The 22,450-nt window shown below is 52.5% G+C and overlaps 1 protein-coding gene across 1 annotated transcript in view; it reads left to right on the forward strand.

Annotated features, from left to right (window-relative positions):
- The window catches only part of LOC119977119 (nuclear receptor corepressor 2-like), a 132,841-nt gene that overhangs the window by 49,625 nt on the left and 60,766 nt on the right, over positions 1 to 22,450 (forward strand). The window contains exons 5-6 of the mRNA XM_038817738.1: positions 8,926 to 9,039; positions 16,255 to 16,311. Of these exons, the coding sequence (XP_038673666.1) occupies positions 8,926 to 9,039; positions 16,255 to 16,311 (171 nt within the window). The remainder of the gene's footprint in view (positions 1 to 8,925; positions 9,040 to 16,254; positions 16,312 to 22,450) is intronic.

The raw sequence follows: 22,450 nt of genomic DNA on the forward strand, positions 1-22,450 counted from the left end.
CCCAGGCAGCACATTCCATCCCCAACAACTCTCCCAGGCAGCGCATTCCAAACCCCAACAACTCTCCCAGGAAGCGCATTCCAAACCCCAACAACTCTCCCAGGCAGCACATTCCATCCCCAACAACTCTCTCAGGCAGCGCATTCCATCCCCAACAACTCTCCCAGGCAGCACATTCCATCCCCAACAACTCTCCCAGGCAGCACATTCCAAACCCCAACAACTCTCCCAGGCAGCACATTCCAAACCCCAACAACTCCCCCAGGCAGCACATTCCATCCCCAACAACTCTCCCAGGCAGCACATTCCTAACCCCAACAACTCTCCCAGACAGCACATTCCAAACCCCAACAACTCTCCCAGGCAGCACATTCCAAACCCCAACAACTCTCCCAGGCAGCGCATTCCAAACCCCAACAACCCACCCGGGCAGCGCTTTCCAAACCCCAACAACTCTCCCAGGCAGCACATTCCAAACCCCAACAACTCTCCCAGGCAGCACATTCCAAACCCCAACAACTCTCCCAGGCAGCACATTCCAAACCCCAACCACTCTCCCAGGCAGCACATTCCATCCCCAACAACTCTCCCAGGCAGCACATTCCATCCCCAACAACTCTCCCAGGCAGCACATTCCATCCCCAACAACTCTCCCAGGCAGCGCATTCCATCCCCAACAACTCTCCCAGGCAGCACATTCCAAACCCCAACCACTCTCCCAGGCAGCACATTCCATCCCCAACAACTCTCCCAGGCAGCACATTCCAAACCCCAACAACTCTCCCAGGCAGCACATTCCAAACCCCAACAACTCTCCCAGGCAGCACATTCCAAACCCCAACAACTCTCTCAGGCAGCGCATTCAATCCCCAACAACTCTCCCAGGCAGCACATTCCAAACCCCAAAAACTCTCCCAGGCAGCGCATTCAATCCCCAACAACTCTCCCAGGCAGCACATTCCAAACCCCAACAACTCTCCCAGGCAGCACATTCCATCCCCAACAACTCTCCCAGGCAGCACATTCCAAACCCCAACAACTCTCCCAGGTAGCACATTCCATCTCCAACAACTCTCCCAGGCAGCACATTCCATCCCCAACAACTCTCCCAGGCAGCACATTCCAAACCCCAACAACTCTCCCAGGCAGCACATTCCATCCCCAACAACTCTCCCAGGCAGCTCATTCCAAACCCCAACAACTCTCCCAGGCAGCGCATTCCATCCCCAACAACTCTCCCAGGCAGCACATTCCAAACCCCAACAACTCTCTCAGGCAGCACATTCCACACCCCAACAACTCTCCCAGGCAGCACATTCCAAACCCCAACAACTCTCCCAGGCAGCGCATTCCATCCCCAACAACTCTCCCAGGCAGCAAATTCCATCCCCAACAACTCTCCCAGGCAGCACATTCCAAACCCCAACAACTCTCCCAGGCAGCACATTCCAAACCCCAACAACTCTCCCAGGCAGCACATTCCAAACCCCAACATCTCTCCCAGACAGCACATTCCAAACCCCAACAACTTTCCCAGGCAGCACATTCCATCCCCAACAACTCTCCCAGGCAGCACATTCCATCCCCAACAACTCTCCCAGGCAGCACATTCCAAACCCCAACAACTCTCCCAGGCAGCACATTCCATCCCCAACAACTCTCCCAGGCAGCACATTCCAAACCCCAACAACTCTCCCAGGCAGCACATTCCATCCCCAACAACTCTCCCAGGCAGCACATTCCAAACCCCAACAACTCTCCCAGGCAGCACATTCCAAACCCCAACAACTCTCCCAGGCAGCACATTCCAAACCCCAACAACTCTCCCAGGCAGCGCATTCCATCCCCAACAACTCTCCCAGGCAGCACATTCCATCCCCAACAACTCTCCCAGGCAGCGCATTCCAAACCCCAACAACTCTCCCAGGCAGCGCATTCCATCCCCAACAACTCTCCCAGGCAGCACATTCCATCCCCAACAACTCTCCCAGGCAGCGCATTCCAAACCCCAACAACTCTCCCAGGCAGCACATTCCATCCCCAACAACTCTCCCACGCAGCACATTCCAAACCCCGACAACTCTCCCAGGCAGCACATTCCAAACCCCAACAACACTCCCAGGCAGCACATTCCAAACCCCAACAACTCTCCCAGGCAGCACATTCCAAACCCCAACAACTCCCCCAGGCAGCGCATTCCAAATCCCAACAACTCTCCCAGGCAGCACATTCCAAACCGCAACAACTCTCCCAGGCAGCACATTCCAAACCCCAACAACTCTCCCAGACAGCACATTCCAAACCCCAACAACTCTCCCAGGCAGCTCATTCCTAACCCCAACGCTCCCAGGCAGCGCATTCCAAACCCCAACAACCCACCCGGGCAGCACATTCCAAACCCCAACAACTCTCCCAGGCAGCACATTCCAAACCCCAACAACTCTCCCAGGCAGCACATTCCAAACCCCAACAACTCTCCCAGGCAGCACATTCCATACCCCAACAACTCTCCCAGGCAGCACATTCCAAACCCCAACAACTCTCCCAGGCAGCACATTCCAAACCCCAACAACTCTCCAAGGCAGCACATTCCAAACCCCAACAACTCTCCCAGGCAGCACATTCCAAACCCCAACAACTCTCCCAGGCAGCACATTCCAAACCCCAACAACTCTCCCAGGCAGCACATTCCAAACCCCAACAACTCTCCCAGGCAGCACATTCCATCCCCAACAACTCTCCCAGGCAGCACATTCCAAACCCCAACAACTCTCCCAGGCAGCACATTCCATTCCCAACAACTCTCCCAGGCAGCACATTCCATCCCCAACAACTCTCCCAGGCAGCACATTCCAAACCCCAACAACTCTCCCAGGCAGCACATTTCATTCCCAACAACTCTCCCAGGCAGCACATTCCATTCCCAACAACTCTCCCAGGCAGCACATTCCAAACCCCAACAACTCTCCCAGGCAGCACATTCCAAACCCCAACAACTCTCCCAGGCACCACATTCCATCCCCAACAACTCTCCCAAGCAGCACATTCCATCCCCAACAACTCTCCCAAAGAGCTTATTCCAAACCCCAACAACTCTCCCAAGCAGCACATTCCATCCCCAACAACTCTCCCAGACAGCACATTCCAAACCCCAACAACTCTCCCAGGCAGCGCATTCCAAACCCCAACAACTCTCCCAGGCAGCACATTCCATCCCCAACAACTCTCCCAGGCAGCACATTCCAAACCCCAACAACTCTCCCAGGCAGCACATTCCATCCCCAACAACTCTCCCAGGCAGCACATTCCAAACCCCAACAACTCTCCCAGGCAGCACATTCCAAACCCCAACAACTCTCCCAGGCAGCACATTCCATCCCCAACAACTCTCCCAGACAGCACATTCCAAACCCCAACAACTCTCCCAGGCAGCACATTCCATCCCCAACAACTCTCCCAGGCAGCGCATTCCATCCCCAACAACTCTCCCAGGCAGCGCATTCCATCCCCAACAACTCTCCCAGGCAGCACATTCCAAACCCCAACAACTCTCCCAGGCAGCACATTCCAAACCCCAACAACTCTCCAAGGCAGCACATTCCAAACCCCAACAACTCTCCCAGGCAGCACATTCCAAACCCCAACAACTCTCCCAGGCAGCACATTCCATCCCCAACAACTCTCCCAGGCAGCACATTCCAAACCCCAACAACTCTCCCAGGCAGCGCATTCCAAACCCCAACAACTCTCCCAGGCAGCGCATTCCAAACCCCAACAACTCTCCCAGGCAGCTCATTCCAAACCCCAACAACTCTCCCAGGCAGCACATTCCAAACCCCAACAACTCTCCCAGGCAGCACATTCCATCCCCAACAACTCTCCCAGGCAGCACATTCCAAACCCCAACAACTCTCCCAGGCAGCACATTCCATTCCCAACAACTCTCCCAGGCAGCACATTCCATCCCCAACAACTCTCCCAGGCAGCACATTCCAAACCCCAACAACTCTCCCAGGCAGCACATTTCATTCCCAACAACTCTCCCAGGCAGCACATTCCATTCCCAACAACTCTCCCAGGCAGCACATTCCAAACCCCAACAACTCTCCCAGGCAGCGCATTCCAAACCCCAACAACTCTCCCAGGCAGCACATTCCATCCCCAACAACTCTCCCAAACAGCACATTCCAAACCCCAACAACTCTCCCAGGCAGCACATTCCAAACCCCAACAACTCTCCCAGACAGCACATTCCATCCCCAACAACTCTCCCAAGCAGCACATTCCATCCCCAACAACTCTCCCAAAGAGCTTATTCCAAACCCCAACAACTCTCCCAAGCAGCACATTCCATCCCCAACAACTCTCCCAGACAGCACATTCCAAACCCCAACAACTCTCCCAGGCAGCGCATTCCAAACCCCAACAACTCTCCCAGGCAGCACATTCCAAACCCCAACAACTCTCCCAGGCAGCACATTCCATCCCCAACAACTCTCCCAGGCAGCACATTCCAAACCCCAACAACTCTCCCAGGCAGCACATTCCATCCCCAACAACTCTCCCAGGCAGCACATTCCAAACCCCAACAACTCTCCCAGGCAGCACATTCCAAACCCCAACAACTCTCCCAGGCAGCACATTCCATCCCCAACAACTCTCCCAGGCAGCACATTCCAAACCCCAACAACTCTCCCAGGCAGCACATTCCATCCCCAACAACTCTCCCAGACAGCACATTCCAAACCCCAACAACTCTCCCAGGCAGCACATTCCATCCCCAACAACTCTCCCAGGCAGCGCATTCCATCCCCAACAACTCTCCCAGGCAGCGCATTCCATCCCCAACAACTCTCCCAGGCAGCACATTCCAAACCCCAACAACTCTCCCAGGCAGCACATTCCAAACCCCAACAACTCTCCAAGGCAGCACATTCCAAACCCCAACAACTCTCCCAGGCAGCACATTCCAAACCCCAACAACTCTCCCAGGCAGCACATTCCATCCCCAACAACTCTCCCAGGCAGCACATTCCAAACCCCAACAACTCTCCCAGGCAGCGCATTCCAAACCCCAACAACTCTCCCAGGCAGCGCATTCCAAACCCCAACAACTCTCCCAGGCAGCTCATTCCAAACCCCAACAACTCTCCCAGGCAGCACATTCCATCCCCAACAACTCTCCTAGGCAGCACATTCCAAACCCCAACAACTCTCCCAGGCAGCACATTCCAAACCCCAACAACTCTCCCAGGCAGCACATTCCAAACCCCAACATCTCTCCCAGGCAGCACATTCCAAACCCCAACAACTCTCCCAGGCAGCACATTCCAATCCCCAACAACTCTCCGAGTAAAGAACTTTCTCCCCATCGCACTCCCAGCTCTCTCGCTGACCATATTGGAATTGTGACCCCCCCCAGTCACTGATGTACCAACTAGTGGACCCAGAATATCCTTCCTTATCCTGTCACAATTGTTCATAATTGTGAACACCTCAGTAAAGTTGCCTCTTAATCTTCTCTGCTCCGTGGAGAACAAGCCCAATTTCTCCAATCTTTCCCCGTATCTAAAATTGCCATTCCTGAATTCATTCTAGTAAATCCCCTCGGCACTCCCTCCAGGTCTTTAACATCCTTTTGGAAATAAGGTGCCCAGAACTGAACACAATACTCCAAATGTGGTCTGACCAATGATGTGTAGAGGTGCAGCATCATTTCCTTGCTTTTATACTCTCTGCCTTTATTTATAAACCCAAGGATGCTCTAAGCCTTCTTAACAACTGTTTCAACTTGTCTGGCCACCTTCAGAGAATTCTGCTCTTGAACCCCGAGGTCCTTTTGCTCCTTTACTCCCCTCAAAGTTGTACCATTGAGCCTGTATTGTCTCCCCATGTTTCTTCTGCAAAATGCATTACTTCACATTTCACTACATTGACGTTAATCTGTCAGGTGTCTGCCCATTTGGCCAACTTGTCAATGTCCCTTTGAAGTCGCTCAGCGTCATCCTCACAATTCACTATTCTCCCTGGCTTAGCATCAATCGCAAATTCAAAGATTTTGCCCTCAACACCCAATTCTAAATCATTTATATAAATCAGAAAAAGCAAGGGTCCCAACACTGAGCCCTGGGGAACACAACTTTAAACTTGTCTCCAGTCTGAGAAATGCCCGTCTATCCTTACCCTCTGTTTCCTATCTCTTAGCCAAGGACCCATCAATCCCAAACATTTTTAATTTGATAACCAACCTGCAACGTAGCACTCTATCAAATTCTTTCTGAAAGTCCAAATATACAACATCCACAGCACTACTTTCATCCACTGCCTGTGGCACCTCATCAAAGAACTCAATTAAATTTGTCAGACATGACCTGCCCTTGACAAAGCCATGTTGACTGGCTAATATTAACTTATTTTTCTGAAAGTGTATATTTATCTCATCCCATATTATGGCCTCCAATACTTTTCCCACTATTGATGTCAAGCTGACAGGTCTGTAGTTTCCAGGGTTATCCTTTGCCGCTTTCTTAAACAACGGCATCACATTTACATCCTCCAGTCCCCTGGAACTAATCCCGTGTTTAGAGAGGCATGGAAAATATTTGTCAATGACTCTGCAATATGCTCCCTTACCTCTCTCTGCGATCTAGGATACACCCATCCGGGTCTGGTGACCTCTCTATCACAGTGCGACACATTAGCACAGTGGTTAGCTCTGTTGCTTCACAGTGCCAGGGACCTGGGTTTGATTAAAACTCTGAAATAGAATGAAGCCAATTATCTTTAATTCACATGCAGAGTCCTTTGTCTTTCTGTATTTACCAGCCCAGAATGATGTTGAATTCCCCAGCTTGGCCAGTGATTATTTTGTGTTAAACCTGTTCAGGTTCGACTTGGTGAAATGATTCACAAATTTCTCACCAAAAAATGTTTGAGGATGTGGGTTCCGACTCATAAATTACTCCTTAAAATAATAGGATTGGCAAACTTCAATATCTATTCTCACATTTATTCATGACTGGCAATTGGCCTTTGACAAGGTCCCTCATGGCAGACTGGTACAAAAGGTGAAGTCACACGGGATCAGGGGTGAGCTGGCAAGGTGGATACAGAACTGGCTAGGTCATAGAAGGCAGAGAGTAGCAATGGAAGGGTGCTTTTCTGATTGGAGGGCTGTGACTAGTGGTGTTCCGCAGGGATCAGTGCTGGGACCTTTGCTATTCGTAGTATATATCAATGATTTGGAGGAAAATGTAACTGGTCTGATTAGTAAGTTTGCAGACAACACAAATGTTGGTGGAACTGCGGATAGTGATGAGGACTGTCAGAGGATACAGCAGGATTTAGATCGTTTGGAGACTTGGGCGGAGAGATGGCAGATGGAGGTTAATCCGGACAAATGTGAGGTAATGCATTTTGGAAGGTCTAATGCATGTAGGGAATATGCAGTGAATGGTAGAACCCTCAAGAGTATTGACAGTCAGAGAGATCTAGGTGTACAGGTCCACAGGTCACTGAAAGGGGCAACACAGGTGGAGAAGGTAGTCAAGAAGGCATACGGCATGCTTACCTTCATTGGCCGGGAGTATAAGAATTCGAAAGTCATGTTGCAGCTGGCCACACTTGGAGTGTAGTGTTCAATTCTGGTCGCCACACCACCAGAAGGATGTGGAGGCTTTAGAGAGGGTGCAGAAGAGATTTACCAGGATGTTGCCTGGTATGGAGGGCATTAGTTATGAGGAGCGGTTGAATAAACTCGGTTTGCTCTCACTGGAACGAAGGAGGTTGAGGGGCGACCTGATAGAGGTCTTCAAAATTATGAGGGGCATAGACAGAGTGGATAGTCAGAGGCTTTTGCCCAGGGTAGAGGGGTCAATTATTAGGGGGCATAGGTTTAAGGTGTGAGGGGCAAGGCTTAGAGGAGACGCACGAGGCAAGGTTTTTACACAGAGGGTAGTGGGTGCCTGGAACTCGCTGCCGGAGGAGGTGGTGGAAGCAGGGACGATAGTGACATTTAAGGGGCATCTTGACAAATACATGAATAGGATGGGAATAGAGGGATACGGACCCCGGAAGTGTAGAAGATTTTAGTTTAGACGGGCAGCATGGTCAGCACGGGCTTGGAGGGCCGAAGGGCCTGTTCCTGTGCTGTACTTTTCTTTGTTCTTTGTTCACCATCACCAGAAACCCTGCAGCCTTTTAAACAGAACTTGTTCCAGTTCTGATGTCAGACTCCCAGTGGCCAAATCTTCCAACGTCCAAATATCTGTTCCAATGCCAAATGTTTTTAACTGTTTACAAACTCAACAAAGCATTGCTTTGAAGTGGATTGAAATTAATAGCATAAAGCAAGCTTGTCTTCTAGTTTCATTTCTAACAGAGACTCACTTTTTACAAAATAATCTTTATTGTCACAAGTCAGCTTACATTAACAATGAAGTTACTGTGAAAAGCCCCTAGTCGCCACATTCCGGCGCCTGTTCGGGTACCCAGAGGGAGAATTCAGAATGTCCAATTCACCTAACAGCACATCTTTCGGGACTTGTGGGGGGAAACCGGAGCACCCGGAGGAAACCCACGCAGACACGGGGAGAATGTGCAGACTCTGCACAGACAGTGACCCAGCCGGGAATCGAACCTGGGACGCTGGTGCTGTGAAGCAACAGTGCTAATCATTGTGCTACCGTGCTGCCCGTTTGAAAGGCTTGCATATTGCAGCTTTCAGCAATTCGGGATATTTCACAGGTAAAAGCTGAAAGTTAATAAGACGAGGAATGACTCTCGGTCTCAATCAGGCAGTCTAATTAACCCTTTCTGACAGCAGAAATCTCACCGTGATCAATCTGATCATCCAGAAACCATTTGACAAACATCTCTGCAATCTCCTTTCAGTTAACAGCCTCTTTCATCTGTTTTATTTTACAGGAACAGCTTGAAGCAGAAGCAGCCAAACCGGCAGAAGCTGTAAATCCCGCGTCCCCTCCCCACATCGAGCAGCGACACAGCAGCATTGTGCAGATCATTTACAACGAAAACAGGGTAAGTGTGCAAGAGTCAGCAAACAGGGAGCAATCAATCAAGTGATAAAAAGGCAAAACCTTCTCAAAGCTTTCATTCACTGTCACATTGATCAGAGTGCACACTGCTCACACTCGCTCTGCTCACTCTCACTCTGCTCACCCTCGCTCTATGCACACTCGCTCTGCTCACTCTCATTCTGCTCACTCTCACTCTGCTCACTGTCACTCTGTTCACACTCGCTCTGCTCACTCCCGCTCTGCTCACTCCCGCTCTGCTCACTCTCATTCTGCTCACTCTCAACCTGCTCACTCTCGCCCTGCTCACTCTCGCTCTGCTCACTCTCACTCTGCTCATACTCGCTCTGCTCACTATCACCCTGCTCACACTCGCTCTGCTCACACGCGCTCTGCTGACTCACACTGCCCACTCTCGCTCTGCCCACTCTCACTCTGCTCCCTCTCGCTCTTCTCACTCTCGCTCTGCTCACTCCCACACTGCTCACTCTCGCTCTGCTCACTCTCACCCTGCTCACTCTCGCTCTGCTCACTCTTGCTCTGCTCACTCTCAATCTGCTCACACTCTCTCTGCTCACTCTCACTCTGCTCACTCTCGCTCTGCTCACTCTCACTCTGCTCACACTCGCTCTGCTCACTCTCACTCTGCTCACATGCGCTCTGCTCACTCTCACTCTGATCAAACTCGCTCTGCTCACTCCCACTCTGCTCACTTTCGCACTCCTCACTCTCATTCTGCTCACTATCACACTGCTCACTCTCGCTCTGCTCACTCTCACTCTGCTCACTCTCACTCTGCTCACTCTCACTCTGCACACACTCGCTCTGCTCACTCTCACCCTGCTTGCTCTGCTCACTCTCGCTCTGCTCACACTCGCTCTGCTCACGCTCACCCTGCTCACTCTCGCTCTGCTCACTCCCACTCTACTCATTCTCACCCTGCTCACTCTCACCCTGCTCACTCTCACTCTGCTCACTCTCATTCTGCTCACTATCACACTGCTCACTCTCGCTCTGCTCACTCTCACTCTGCTCACTCTCACTCTGCTCACTCTCACTCTGCTCACGCTCACTCCTACTCTGCTCACTCTCACTCTGCTCATATTCACTCTGCTCATTCCCGCTCTGCTCACTCTTGCTCTGCTCACTCTCACTCTGCTCACTCTCATTCTGCTCACCCTCATTCTGCTCACTCTCACTCTTCTCACTCGGTCTCTGCTCACTCTCACTCTGCTCACACTCGCTCTGCTCCCTCTCACTCTGCTCACTCTCACTCTGCTCACTCTCGCTCTGCTTGTTTTCACTCTGCTCACTCTCACCCTGATCACTCTCACTCTGCTTACTCTCACTCTGCTCACACTCGCTCTTCTCACTCTCTTCTCACTCTCTTTTCACTCTCACTCTGCTCACACTCACTCTGCTCACTCTCACCCTGCTCACTCTCACTCTGCTCACACTCGCTCTTCTCACTCTCTTCTCACTCTCGCTCTGCTCACTTTCACTCTCCTCACTCGCTCTGCTCACTCTCACTCTGCTCACTCTCGCTCTGTTCACTTACACTCTGTTCACTCTCACTCTGCTCACTACCGCTCTGCTCACTCCCACTCTGCTCACTGCCACTCTGCTCACACTGACTCTGCTCACACTCGCTCTGCTCACCTCGGTCTGCTCACACTCACTCTGCTCACTCTCACTCTGCTCACTCTCACCCTGCTCCCTCTCACCCTGCTCACTCTTTCTCTGCTCACACTCACTCTGCTCACGCCCACTCTGCTCACTCTCACCCTGCTCACTCTCACCCTGCTCACTCTCACTCTGTTCACACTCACTCTGCTCACACTCACCCTGCTCACTCTCACACTGCTCACTCTCACTCTGCTCACTCTCACGCTGCTCACTCTTGCTCTGCTTGTTTTCACTCTGCTCACTCTCACCCTGATCACTCTCACTCTGCTTACTCTCACTCTGCTCACACTCGCTCTTCTCACTCTCTTCTCACTCTCGCTCTGCTCACTCTCTCTTCTCATTCGCTTTGCTCACTCTCACTCTGCTCACACTCGCTCTGTTCACTCTCACTCTGTTCACTCCCACTCTGCTCACGCTTACCCTGCTCACTCTCGCTCTGCTCACACTCGCTCTGCTCACTCTCGCTCTGCTCTCTCTCACATTGCTCACTCTCGCTCTGCTCACTCTCACCCTGCTCACTCTCACTCTGCTCACTCTCACTCTGCTCACTCTCACTCTGCTCACACTCTCTCTGCTCACTCTCACTCTGCTCACTCTCGCTCTGCTCACTCTCACTCTGCTCACACTCGCTCTGCTCACTCTCACTCTGCTCACACTCGCTCTGCTCACTCTCACTCTGATCAAACTCGCGCTGCTCACTCCCACTCTGCTCACTCTCGCTCTGCTCACTCTCATTCTGCTCACTATCACACTGCTCACTCTCGCTCTGCTCACTCTCACTCTGCTCACTCTCACTCTGCTCACTCTCACTCCTACTCTGCTCACTGTCGCTCTGCTCACTCTCACTCTGCTCACTCTCACTCTGCACACACTCGCTCTGCTCACTTTCACCCTGCTTGCTCTGCTCACTCTTGCTCTGCTCACACTCGCTCTGCTCACTCTCACCTGCTCACTCTCGCTCTGCTCACTCCCACTCTACTCATTCTCACCCTGCTCACTCTCACCCTGCTCACTCTCACTCTGCTCACTCTCATTCTGCTCACTTTCAAACTGCTCACTCTCGCTCTGCTCACTCTCACTCTGCTCACTCTCACTCTGCTCACGCTCACTCCTACTCTGCTCACTCTCACTCTGCTCACATTCACTCTGCTCACTCTCGCTCTGCTCACTCTCACTCTGCTCACTCACACTCTGCTCACGCTCACTCCTACTCTGCTCACTCTCACTCTGCTCACACTCACTCTGCTCATTCCCGCTCTGCTCACTCTTGCTCTGCTCACTCTCACTCTCCTCACTCTCGCCCTGCTCACTCTCATTCTGCTCACTCTCACTCTTCTCACTCGGTCTCTGCTCACACTGGCTCTGCTCCCTCTCACTCTGCTCACTCTCACTCTGCTCACACTTGCTCTGCTTGTTTTCACTCTGCTCACTCTCACCCTGTTCACTCTCACTCTGCTTACTCTCACTCTGCTCACACTCGCTCTTCTCACTCTCTTCTCACTCTCTTCTCACTCTCGCTCTGCTCACTCTCACTGTCCTCACTCGGTCTGCTCACTCTCACTCTGCTCACTCTCACTCTGCTCACATTCGCTCTGTTCACTCTCACTGTGTTCCCTCTCACTCTGATCACTACCGCTCTGCTCACTCCCACTCTGCTCGCACTCACTCTGCTCACACTCACTCTGCTCACACTCGCTCTGCTCACTCTCGCTCTGCTCATTGTCACTGTGCTCACACTCACTCTGCTCACTCTCACCCTGCTCACTCTCACTCTGCTCACTCTCACTCTGCTCACTCCCACTCCTCACTCTCACTATGTTCACTCTCACTCTGCTCACTAACGCTCTGCTCACTCCCACACTGCTCACACTCACTCTGCTCACACTCACTCTGCTCACACTCACTCTGCTCACTCTCACCCTGCTCACACTCGCTCTTCTCACTCTCTTCTCACTCTTGCTCTGCTCACTCTCACTCTCCTCACTCGCTCTGCTCACTCTCACTCTGCTCACACTCGCTCTGTTCACTCACACTCTGTTCACTCTCACTCTGCTCACTACCGCTCTGCTCACTCCCACTCTGCTCACTCCCACTCTGCTCACACTCACTCTGCTCACACTCGCTCTGCTCACTCTCGGTCTGCTCACACTCACTCTGCTCACTCTCACTCTGCTCACTCTCACCCTGCTCACTCGCACACTGCTCACTCTCACTCTGCTCACTCTCACTCTGCTCACTCTTGCTCTGCTTGTTTTCACTCTGCTCACTCTCATCCTGATCACTCTCACTCTGCTTACTCTTACTCTGCTCACACTCGCTCTTCTCACTCTCTTCTCACTCTCGCTCTGCTCACTCTCACTCTTCTCATTCGCTCTGCTCACTCTCACTCTGCTCACACTCGCTCTGTTCACTCTCACTCTGTTCACTCTCACTCTGTCACTACCGCTCTGCTCACTCCCACTCTGCTCACTCCCACTCTGCTCACACTCACTCTGCTCACTCTCACTCTGCTCACTCTCACTCTGCTCATTCCCGCGCTGCTCACTCTCATTCTGCTCATTCTCACTCTGCTCACACTCACTCTGCTCACTTTCACTCTTCTCACTCTCTCTCTGCTCACTCTCACTCTGCTCACACTCGCTCTGCTCCCTCTCGGTCTGCTCACTCTCGCTCTGCTCACTCTCGCTCTCTCACTCTGCTCACTCTCACTCTGCTCATTGTCGCTCCGCTCACTCTCACTCTGCTCACTCCCACTCTGCTCACTCTCACTCTTCTCATTCTCGCTCTGCTAACTCTCACTCCCACTCTGCTCACTCAAACTCTGCTCACTCTCACTCTGCTCACTCTCACTCTGCTCACTCTCACTCTGCTCATTCTCGCGCTGCACACTCTCATTCCGCTCATTTTCACTCTGCTCACACTCACTCTGCTCACTACTGCTCTGCTCACTCTTGCTCTGCTCACTCTCACTCTGCTCATTCGCTCTGCTCACTCTCACTCTGCTCACACTTGCTCTGTTCACTCTCACTCTGTTCACTCTCACTCTGCTCATTCGCTCTGCTCACTCTCACTCTGCTCACACTCGCTCTGTTCACTCTCACTCTGTTCACTCTCACTCTGCTCACTACCACTCTGCTCACTCCCACTCTGCTCACACTCGCTCTGCTCACTCTCACTCTGCTCACTCTCACTCTGCTCATTCCCGCGCTGCTCACTCTCATTCTGCTCATTCTCACTCTGCTCACACTCACTCTGCTCATTCCCGCTCTGCACACTCTTGCTCTGCTCACTCTCACCCTGCTCACTCTCACTCTGCTCACTTTCACTCTTCTCACTCTCTCTCTGCTCACTCTCACTCTGCTCACACTCGCTCTGCTCCCTCTCGCTCTGCTCCCTCTCGCTCTGCTCACTCTCGCTCTGCTCACTCTCGCTCTCTCACTCTCACCCTGCTCACTCTCACTCTGCTCACTGTCGCTCCGCTCACTCTCACTCTGCTCACTCCCACTCTGCTCACTCTCACTCTTCTCATTCTCGCTCTGCTAACTCTCACACTCCCACTCTGCTCACTCTCATTCTGCTCATTCTCACTCTGCTCACACTCACTCTGCTCACTCCTGCTCTGCTCACTCTTGCTCTCCTCACTCTCACTCTGATCACTCTTGCCCTGCTCACTCTCACTCTGCTCACTCTTCTCACTCTCTCTCTCTGCTCACTCTCACTCTGCTCACATTCGCTCTGCTCCCTCTCACTCTGCTCATTCTCACTCTGCTCACTCTCGCTCTGCTTGTTTTCACTCTGCTCACTCTCACCCTGATCACTCTCACTCTGCTTACGCTCACTCTGCTCACACTCACTCTTCTCACTCTCGCGTTGCTCACTCTCACTCTCCTCAGTCGCTCTGCTCTCTCTCACTCTGCTCACTCTCACTTTGCTCACACTCGCTCTGTTCACTCTCACTACCGCTCTGCTCACTCCCTCTCTGCTCACTCACACTCTGCTCACACTTGCGCTGCTCACTCTCGTTCTGCTCACACTCACTCTGCTCACTCTCACTCTTCTCACTCACCCTGCTCCCTCTCACCCTGCTCACTCTCGCTCTGCTCACACTCACTCTGCTCACGCCCACTCTGCTCACTCTCACCCTGCTCACTCTCACTCTGCTCACGCTCACTCTGCTCACTCTCACCCCACTCACTCTCGCCCTGCTCTCTCTCGCTCTGCTCACTCTCGCTCTGCTCACACTCACTCTGCTCACACTGACTCTGCTCACAATCACTCTGCTCACTCTCACCCTGCTCACTCTCACCCTGCTCACTGTCACTCTGCTCACTCTTGCTCTGCTTGTTTTCACTCTGCTCACTCTCACCCTGATCACTCTCACTCTGCTTACTCTCACTCTGCTCACACTCGCTCTTCTCACTCTCTTCTCGCTCTCTTCTCACTCTCGTTCTGCCCACTCTCACTCTCCTCACTCGCTCTGCTCACTCTCACTCTGCTCACACTCGTTCTGTTCACTCTCACTCTGTTCACTCTCACTCTGCTCACTACCACTCTGCTCACTCCCACTCTGCTCACTCCCACTCTGCTCACACTCACTCTGCTCACTCTCGGTCTGCTCACACTCACTCTGCTCACTCTCACTCTGCTCACTCTCACCCAGCTCACTCTCGCTCTGCTCACACTCGCTCTGCTCATGCCCACTCTGCTCACTCTCACCCTGCTCACTTTCATCCTGCTCACTCTCACTCTGCTCACACTCACTCTGCTCACACTCACTCTGCTCACACTCACTCTCAGTCTGCTCACTCTCAACCTACTCACTCTCACCCTGCTCACTCTCACTCTGCTCACACTCACTCTGCTCACACTCACTATGCTCACTCTCACCATGCTCACTCTCACCCTGCTCACTGTCACTCTGCTCACACTCACTCTGCTCACACTCACTATGCTCACTCTCACCCTGCTCACTCTCACCCTGCTCACTCTTACTCTGCTCACTCTCGCTCTGCTTACACTCCATTACTCCTGCTATAGACAAAGAATCAGGAAAGAAGGTTTCCCATCCTGCTCCCGAATAGCCATCCCCTAGAGTCTATTCATGACCCCCGCCGATATCTCATGCACATGCTGCCCCTCACCACCAAGTCTCTCGGCTATTCCACTGTGTGTGGCTGCACGTGTGTTGGAGCTGATGGTGCCAGAGCCTGCAGCCCTCCCTCTCTCACAGCTGCTCCCAGCTCAATCCCTATTGGCCATGGAAGGAGTCATCAGAACAGGTTCAGACATTGATAATGAGCCGCTAATCCTTCCAACATCTGGGTAATATTCCTCAGAAAGACAGCCTGTGTGTGCAGAGACCAGTCTGGGCTGAAATAACCTCTGTCAATGTCCTTATTCCTCGAGGAAGAGTCACCTCCATTTCCTGTCCAGAGTCTGTGCTCCATCACATTACTGTAGAATCCACCTTTTGTTGAAATAGGTTCTGCGTTCTGGTAATAAATCCTCTTTAAAAAAATCTATTTTCCTTCAGAGGAGAGCTGAAGCCGCCCATCGCACACTGCAGGGGCTGGGTCCACGGGTCGAGCTGGTGAGTCCTGTCCCACGTACAGTAACTTTCTGAATGTCTTTATTCAGTCTTTGAGTGGGAGCCGGATTTAAGGATTTCAGACAACGCCGGCTCGGGGGGATAACAATCTGATTCATTTAAAAGCAAATTACTGCGGATGCTGGAATCTGAAACCAATGAAAAAACGCTGGAAAATCTCAGCAGGTCTGGCAGTATCTGTAGGGAGAGAAAAGAGCTGACGTTTCGAGTCCGATAACTCTTTGTCAAAGCTAACAGACAGAGAGAGTGGGAAATATTTATACTGTGGAGTGCTAATAGCCACAGAAACCAAGGGAACAGAGTGCTAATAGACACAGAAACCAAGGGAAACCAAGTGGGGGTGTGGGAGTGGGGGGCGGGGGATTGGGACTGGGGGAGTGGGGGGGAGTGGCAGGAGGGAGTGGCGGGGGCGGGGGGTTGGTAGTTGGGGGGCGGAGGGGGGTTGGGTGTGGGGGACAGGGACGGAGGGAGGGGTGGGGATGGGCGGATGGGGGTGGGAGCGGGGGGGCGGAGTGGCGGGGGGACGGGGGATTGGGAGTGGGGGGTGGGGGAGTGGGGGGGAGTGGCAGGAGGGAGTGGGGGGTGAGTGGGGGGGGCAGGGGGGTGGGGGGTTGGGAGTAGGGGGGTGGGGGGTAGAGGGGGGGTGGGAGTGGGGGGGGTGGGAGTGGTGGGGGGTGGGAGTGGGGGGTGGGTGGGAGTGGGGGGGGTGGGGGGGTTGGGAGTGGGGGGGGGGTGGGGGGTTGGGAGTGGGGGGGGGGTGGGGGGGTTGGGAGTGGGGGGGGGCGGAGTGGCGGGGGGACGGGGGATTGGGAGTGGGGGGTGGGGGAGTGGGGGGGAGTGGCAGGAGGGAGTGGGGGGTGGGGGGTGAGTGGGGGGGCAGGGGGGGTGGGGGTTTGGGAGTGGGGGGTGGGGGGTGAGTGGCGTGGGGAGTGGCTGGGGGGCGGGGGGTTGGGAGTGGGGGGGTGGGGGGTAGAGGGGGGTGGGAGTGGGGGGGGGTGGGAGTGGGGGGTGGGTGGGAGTGGGGGGGGGGTGTGCGAATTCCAGATGCTCACCACCCTCTGGGTGAAAAAGTATTTTCTTAGGTCCCATGTAATCATTGCAGCAATCACCTTGACTGTGTAGCCCCCTTGTAACCTGCCCCTTCGCTCGGGAAACCCCTCCCTCTTTATCAACTGTCCCACCAGCTGCTCCCGCGCATTCCCACATCACAGCGCTCCCATCTCCAATATCACCGATAGCAGGAAACGGTTGGAGAGATGGTGAAACTGTACCTTGTGCGGTAATGCAGGGAGGGCACTGACACCGAGGAGGTGACACACACCAGAGAGAGCCGGTCTCTGCTGACAGAGCTGGAGATTAAACCCACAATGAGAAGCTCAGCAAAGCTATTGACTCAGTTGCCATTGGCACAGCTCCCATTCTGATGCTGTGCAGCCTGCGGCAGGCAGGGGAAACCGGTTCTCCAGCAGCATCTTTATGAAGCTCTCTGTCTCTGCCAGAGGGAAGGGCGGTGTCCCAGGGGATGTGTGGAGCAAAGCCTGTGACCCTGTGCATGAACAAGGACGACAGCAATGATTGGAACAGCTATTGAGGTATCTCCCTGGTGAGCATCAGGGGAGAAGTACTTGCTCATGTTGCCCGGGTCGAGCTGTAGAGTGCGGCTGAAACCCCAAATCCCAGTCTGGTTTCACAAGGTGCACAATCTCAGCCTGATAGCTGCAAGAAAAATGTCGGAACAATGGGGAGAATTATCCCCCACCGTCCTTCATTGATCTAACCTGGTGGCCCTGTGGCCCTGTGGCCCTGTGGCCCTGTGGCCCTGTGGCCCTGTGGCACTGTGGCACTGTGGGACGCGTCCCTGCCTCTCTTTCAGAGAGAGAGGCCATGGATCAAAATGATAACGGCAAAAGTAACAAAAGGGGAATAATGGAATGATGAGGAAGGCCCTGAGAGATTGGACATTGTGGGGGCGAACACTCTGATGTCAGATTGGGAAAGGATTTTACTGGGAACTTCACAAACCCAACATCTCACTGCCTCAACTCTGAGCTCTCGCTGTCAGCGTATCCGGATCAGGGTGAACCCCGTTCGCCCCCAGCCTATCCGGATCAGGGTGAACCCCGTTCACTGTCAGCGTATCCGGATCACGGTGAACTCCGTTCGCTCCCAGCGTATCCGGATCAGGGTGAACCCCGTTCGCTCCCAGCGTATCCGGATCAGGGTGAACCCTGTTCGCTCCCAGCGTATCCGGATCACGGTGAACTCCGTTCCCTCTCAGCGTATCCGGATCAGGGTGAACCCTGTTCGCTCCCAGCGTATCCGGATCAGGGTGAACCCCGTTCGCTCCCAGCGTATCCGGATCAGGGTGAACCCCGTTCCCTCTCAGCGTATCCGGATCAGGGTGAACCCTGTTCGCTCCCAGCGTATCCGGATCAGGGTGAACCCCGTTCGCTCCCAGCGTATCCGGATCAGGGTGAACCCCGTTCGCTCTCAGCATATCCGGATCAGGGTGAACCCCGTTCGCTCTCAGCGTATCCGGATCAGGGTGAACCCCGTTCTCTCCCAGCGTATCCGGATCAGGGTGAACCCCGTTCCCTCCCAGCGTATCCGGATCACGGTGAACCCCGTTCGCTCCCAGCGTATCCGGATCAGGGTGAACCCCGTTCGCTCCCAGCGTATCCGGATCAGGGTGAACCCCATTCTCTCTCAGCGTATCCGGATCAGGGTGAACCCCGTTCCCTCCCAGCGTATCCGGATCACGGTGAACCCCGTTCACTGTCAGCGTACCCGGATCAGGGTGAACCCCGTTCGCTCCCAGTGTATCCGGATCAGGGTGAACCCCGTTCGCTCCCAGTGTATCCGGATCAGGGTGAACCCCGTTCTCTCCCAGTGTATCCGGATCAGGGTGAACCCCGTTCCCTCTCAGCGTATCCGGATCAGGGTGAACCCCGTTCGCTCCCAGCGTATCCGGATCAGGGTGAACCCCGTTCCCTCTCAGCGTATCCGGATCAGGGTGAACCCCGTTCGCTCTCGCCGTATCTGGATCAGGTGTTATGGGAGAGGCGTTTTCAGAACCCCAAAATGTATCATGGAGTCCAACCCCTTTAATGTATTGTTGCTTTTGAAGCACACGGCTTGGTCTCCAGGTGTGGTATTACAATTATGGACACGTGGGTTTTTAAACACAAAACAATGTTTATTCCATGAACTCAACTTAACCTTTTAAATAAACATTGGATCTCTTAACACCCTTACTTCAAAGATAACCCCGAAAATAATACAACACTACCCAATCCTGAAAACTGTTCCTTTACACATCCAAAAGACTTCAACTCTTCAAAAATAGGAGCACAACAGGTTACATTCAATATATTTATAGTCTTTGGATTTGCAGAAATCACCAGGCCAGCTCTTTGCCTTCCTGCAGCTCTCAGCAAACCAGCCAGGCACTTTTCAGCTGCTATCTCAAACTGAAACTAAAAACTTCAAAATGGCTGAAACCCAGCTCCACCCACACTCTGACATCATTGCATTTCTTAATGGTACATTGCTTAAACATCCATTTCTTAAAGGCACTCTCACATGACACCCCCCCCCCCAAGAAAACAAAATAAACCATTAGCTTCAAGATGGTTTCATTTTTGCACCATCCACTAAGAAATGCCCACAGTAAATATAGATTTTCATTTAAAGAAAGCAACACATGCAAACAGGCAGAATAATAAAGTCCATTTTTTCTTCGTTCTTCTTCCTCCAACCTAAAACCTTCTCAACTGACAGTCTCGTTGAACAAGAAAGTCTCTGCACGATCCATCCATCCCTCTACTCCTCCGCATTTCTCTCAATCAGATACTTTAGTTCAATCTGACCACAGAGCCCCTTGTAATTCTCCAATACAGGAGCATTGGTGATCACAGCTTTCAGGCAGTCACATGCCTGTTGAGAGTCCGCCGTCCATTGAAATTTCTTACGTTTCTTCAGCAATTCCATCAGTGGAGCAACCACGCTACGAATCTTTTGCACAAAGGTTCGATCAAATTCATTCAAGCTAAGAGATCGCATTATTTCCCTTCGTCTTGAGGGTATCGGAAACTCCGCAAGGAAAGTGATTCGGGCTTCTCCAAATTCACTTTCGACTAAGTTCATCACCAAACCCGCCTCCTGAAGTCGATCGAAGAACTCCATACGATGTTTTAAATGCTCTTTTCATGTCTGGAAGTTGGAAATAAAAGCAGGGGGCTTGAGTTTAAGAGCCGCGGGGTTATGCTGCAACTATACATGACCTTGGTCAGACCACATTTGGAGTATTGTGTGCAGTTCATAGAATTTACAGTGCAGAAGGAGGCCATTCGGCCCATCGAGTCTGCACCGGCTCGAAAGAGCACCCTACCCAAGGTTAACACCTCCACCCTATCCCCATAACCCAGTAACCCCACCCAACACGAAGGGCAATTTTGGACACTAAGGGGAATTTATCATGGCCAATCCACCTAACCTGCACATCTTTGGATTGTGGGAGGAAACCGGAGCACCCGGAGGAAACCCATGCACACACGGGGAAGATGTGCAGACTCCACTCAGACAGTGACCCAAGCCGGAATTGAACCTGGGACCCTGGAGCTGTGAAGCAATTGTGCTATCCACAATGCTACTGTGCTGCCAGTTCTGGTCACCTCATTATAGGAAGGATGTGGAAGCATTGGAAAGGGTGCAAAGGAGATTTACCAGGATGCTGCCTGGATTGGAGGATAGGTCTTATGAGGAAAGGTTGAGGGAGCGAGGGCTTTTCTCTTTGGAGCGGAGGAGGATGAGAGGTGACTTAATAGAGGTTTATAAGATGATGAGGGGGATAGATAGAGTGGACGTTCAGAGACTATTTCCTCGGGTGGATGTAGCTGTTACAAGGGGGCATAACTATAAGATTCAGGGTGGGAGATATAGGAGGGATGTCCGAGGTAGGTTCTTTACTCAGAGAGTGGTTAGGGTGTGGAATGGACTGCCTGCTGTGATAGTGGAGTCGGGCACTTTAGGAACTTTCAAGCGGTTATTGGATAGGCACATGGAGCACACCAGAATGACAGGGAGTGGGATAGCTTGATCTTGGTTTCGGACAATGCTCGGCACAACATTGAGGGCCAAAGGGCCTGTTCTGTGCTGTACTGTTCTATGTTCTATATACAGTTGCAGCATAACCCCGCGACTCTTAAACCCAAGCCCCCTGTTAATAAACGCTAACACACTATAGGCCTTCTTCACGGCTCTATCCACTTGAGTGGCAACCTTCAGAGATCTGTGGACATGAACCCCAAGATCTCTCTGTTCCTCCACATTCCTCAGAACCCTGCCATTGACCCTGTAATCCGCATTCAAATTTTTTCTACCAAAATGAATCACCTCGCACTTATCAGGGTTAAACTCCATCTGCCATTTTTCGGCCCAGCTCTGCATCCTATCAATGTCTCTTTGCAGCCTACAACAGCCCTCCACCTCATCCACTACTCCACCAATCTTGGTGTCATCAGCAAATTTACTGACCCACCCTTCAGCCCCCTCCTCCAAGTCATTGATAAAAATCACAAATAGCAGAGGACCCAGCACTGATCCCTGTGGTACACCGCTGGTAACTGGTCTCCAGTCTGAAAATTTTCCATCCACCACCACCCTCTGTCTTCTATGTGATAGCCAGTTACTTATCCAATTGGCCCAATTTCCCTCTATCCCACACCTCCTTACTTTCTTCATAAGCCGACCATGGGGAACCTTATCAAACGCCTTACTAAAATCCATGTATATGACATCAACTGCTCTACCTTCATCTACACACTTCATTACCCCCTCAAAGAATTCAATCAAATTTGTGAGGCAAGACAATCCAAGTTGTCTTCGCGAATCCAAGTTGACTATCCCGGATTAAGCTGCATCTTTCCAAATGGTCATAAATCCTATCCTTCAGGACCTTTTCCATTAACTTACCGACCACCGAAGTAAGACTAACCTGCCTATATTTACCAGGGTCATTCCTATTCCCTTTCTTGAACAGAGGAAGAACATTCACCACTCTCCAGTCCTCTGGCACTATCCCCGTGGACAGTGAGGACCCAAAGATTAAAGCCAAAGGCTC

Source organism: Scyliorhinus canicula, chromosome 1 (assembly GCF_902713615.1).
Source record: "Scyliorhinus canicula chromosome 1, sScyCan1.1, whole genome shotgun sequence".
NCBI classification, from domain to species: Eukaryota; Metazoa; Chordata; class Chondrichthyes; order Carcharhiniformes; family Scyliorhinidae; genus Scyliorhinus; species Scyliorhinus canicula.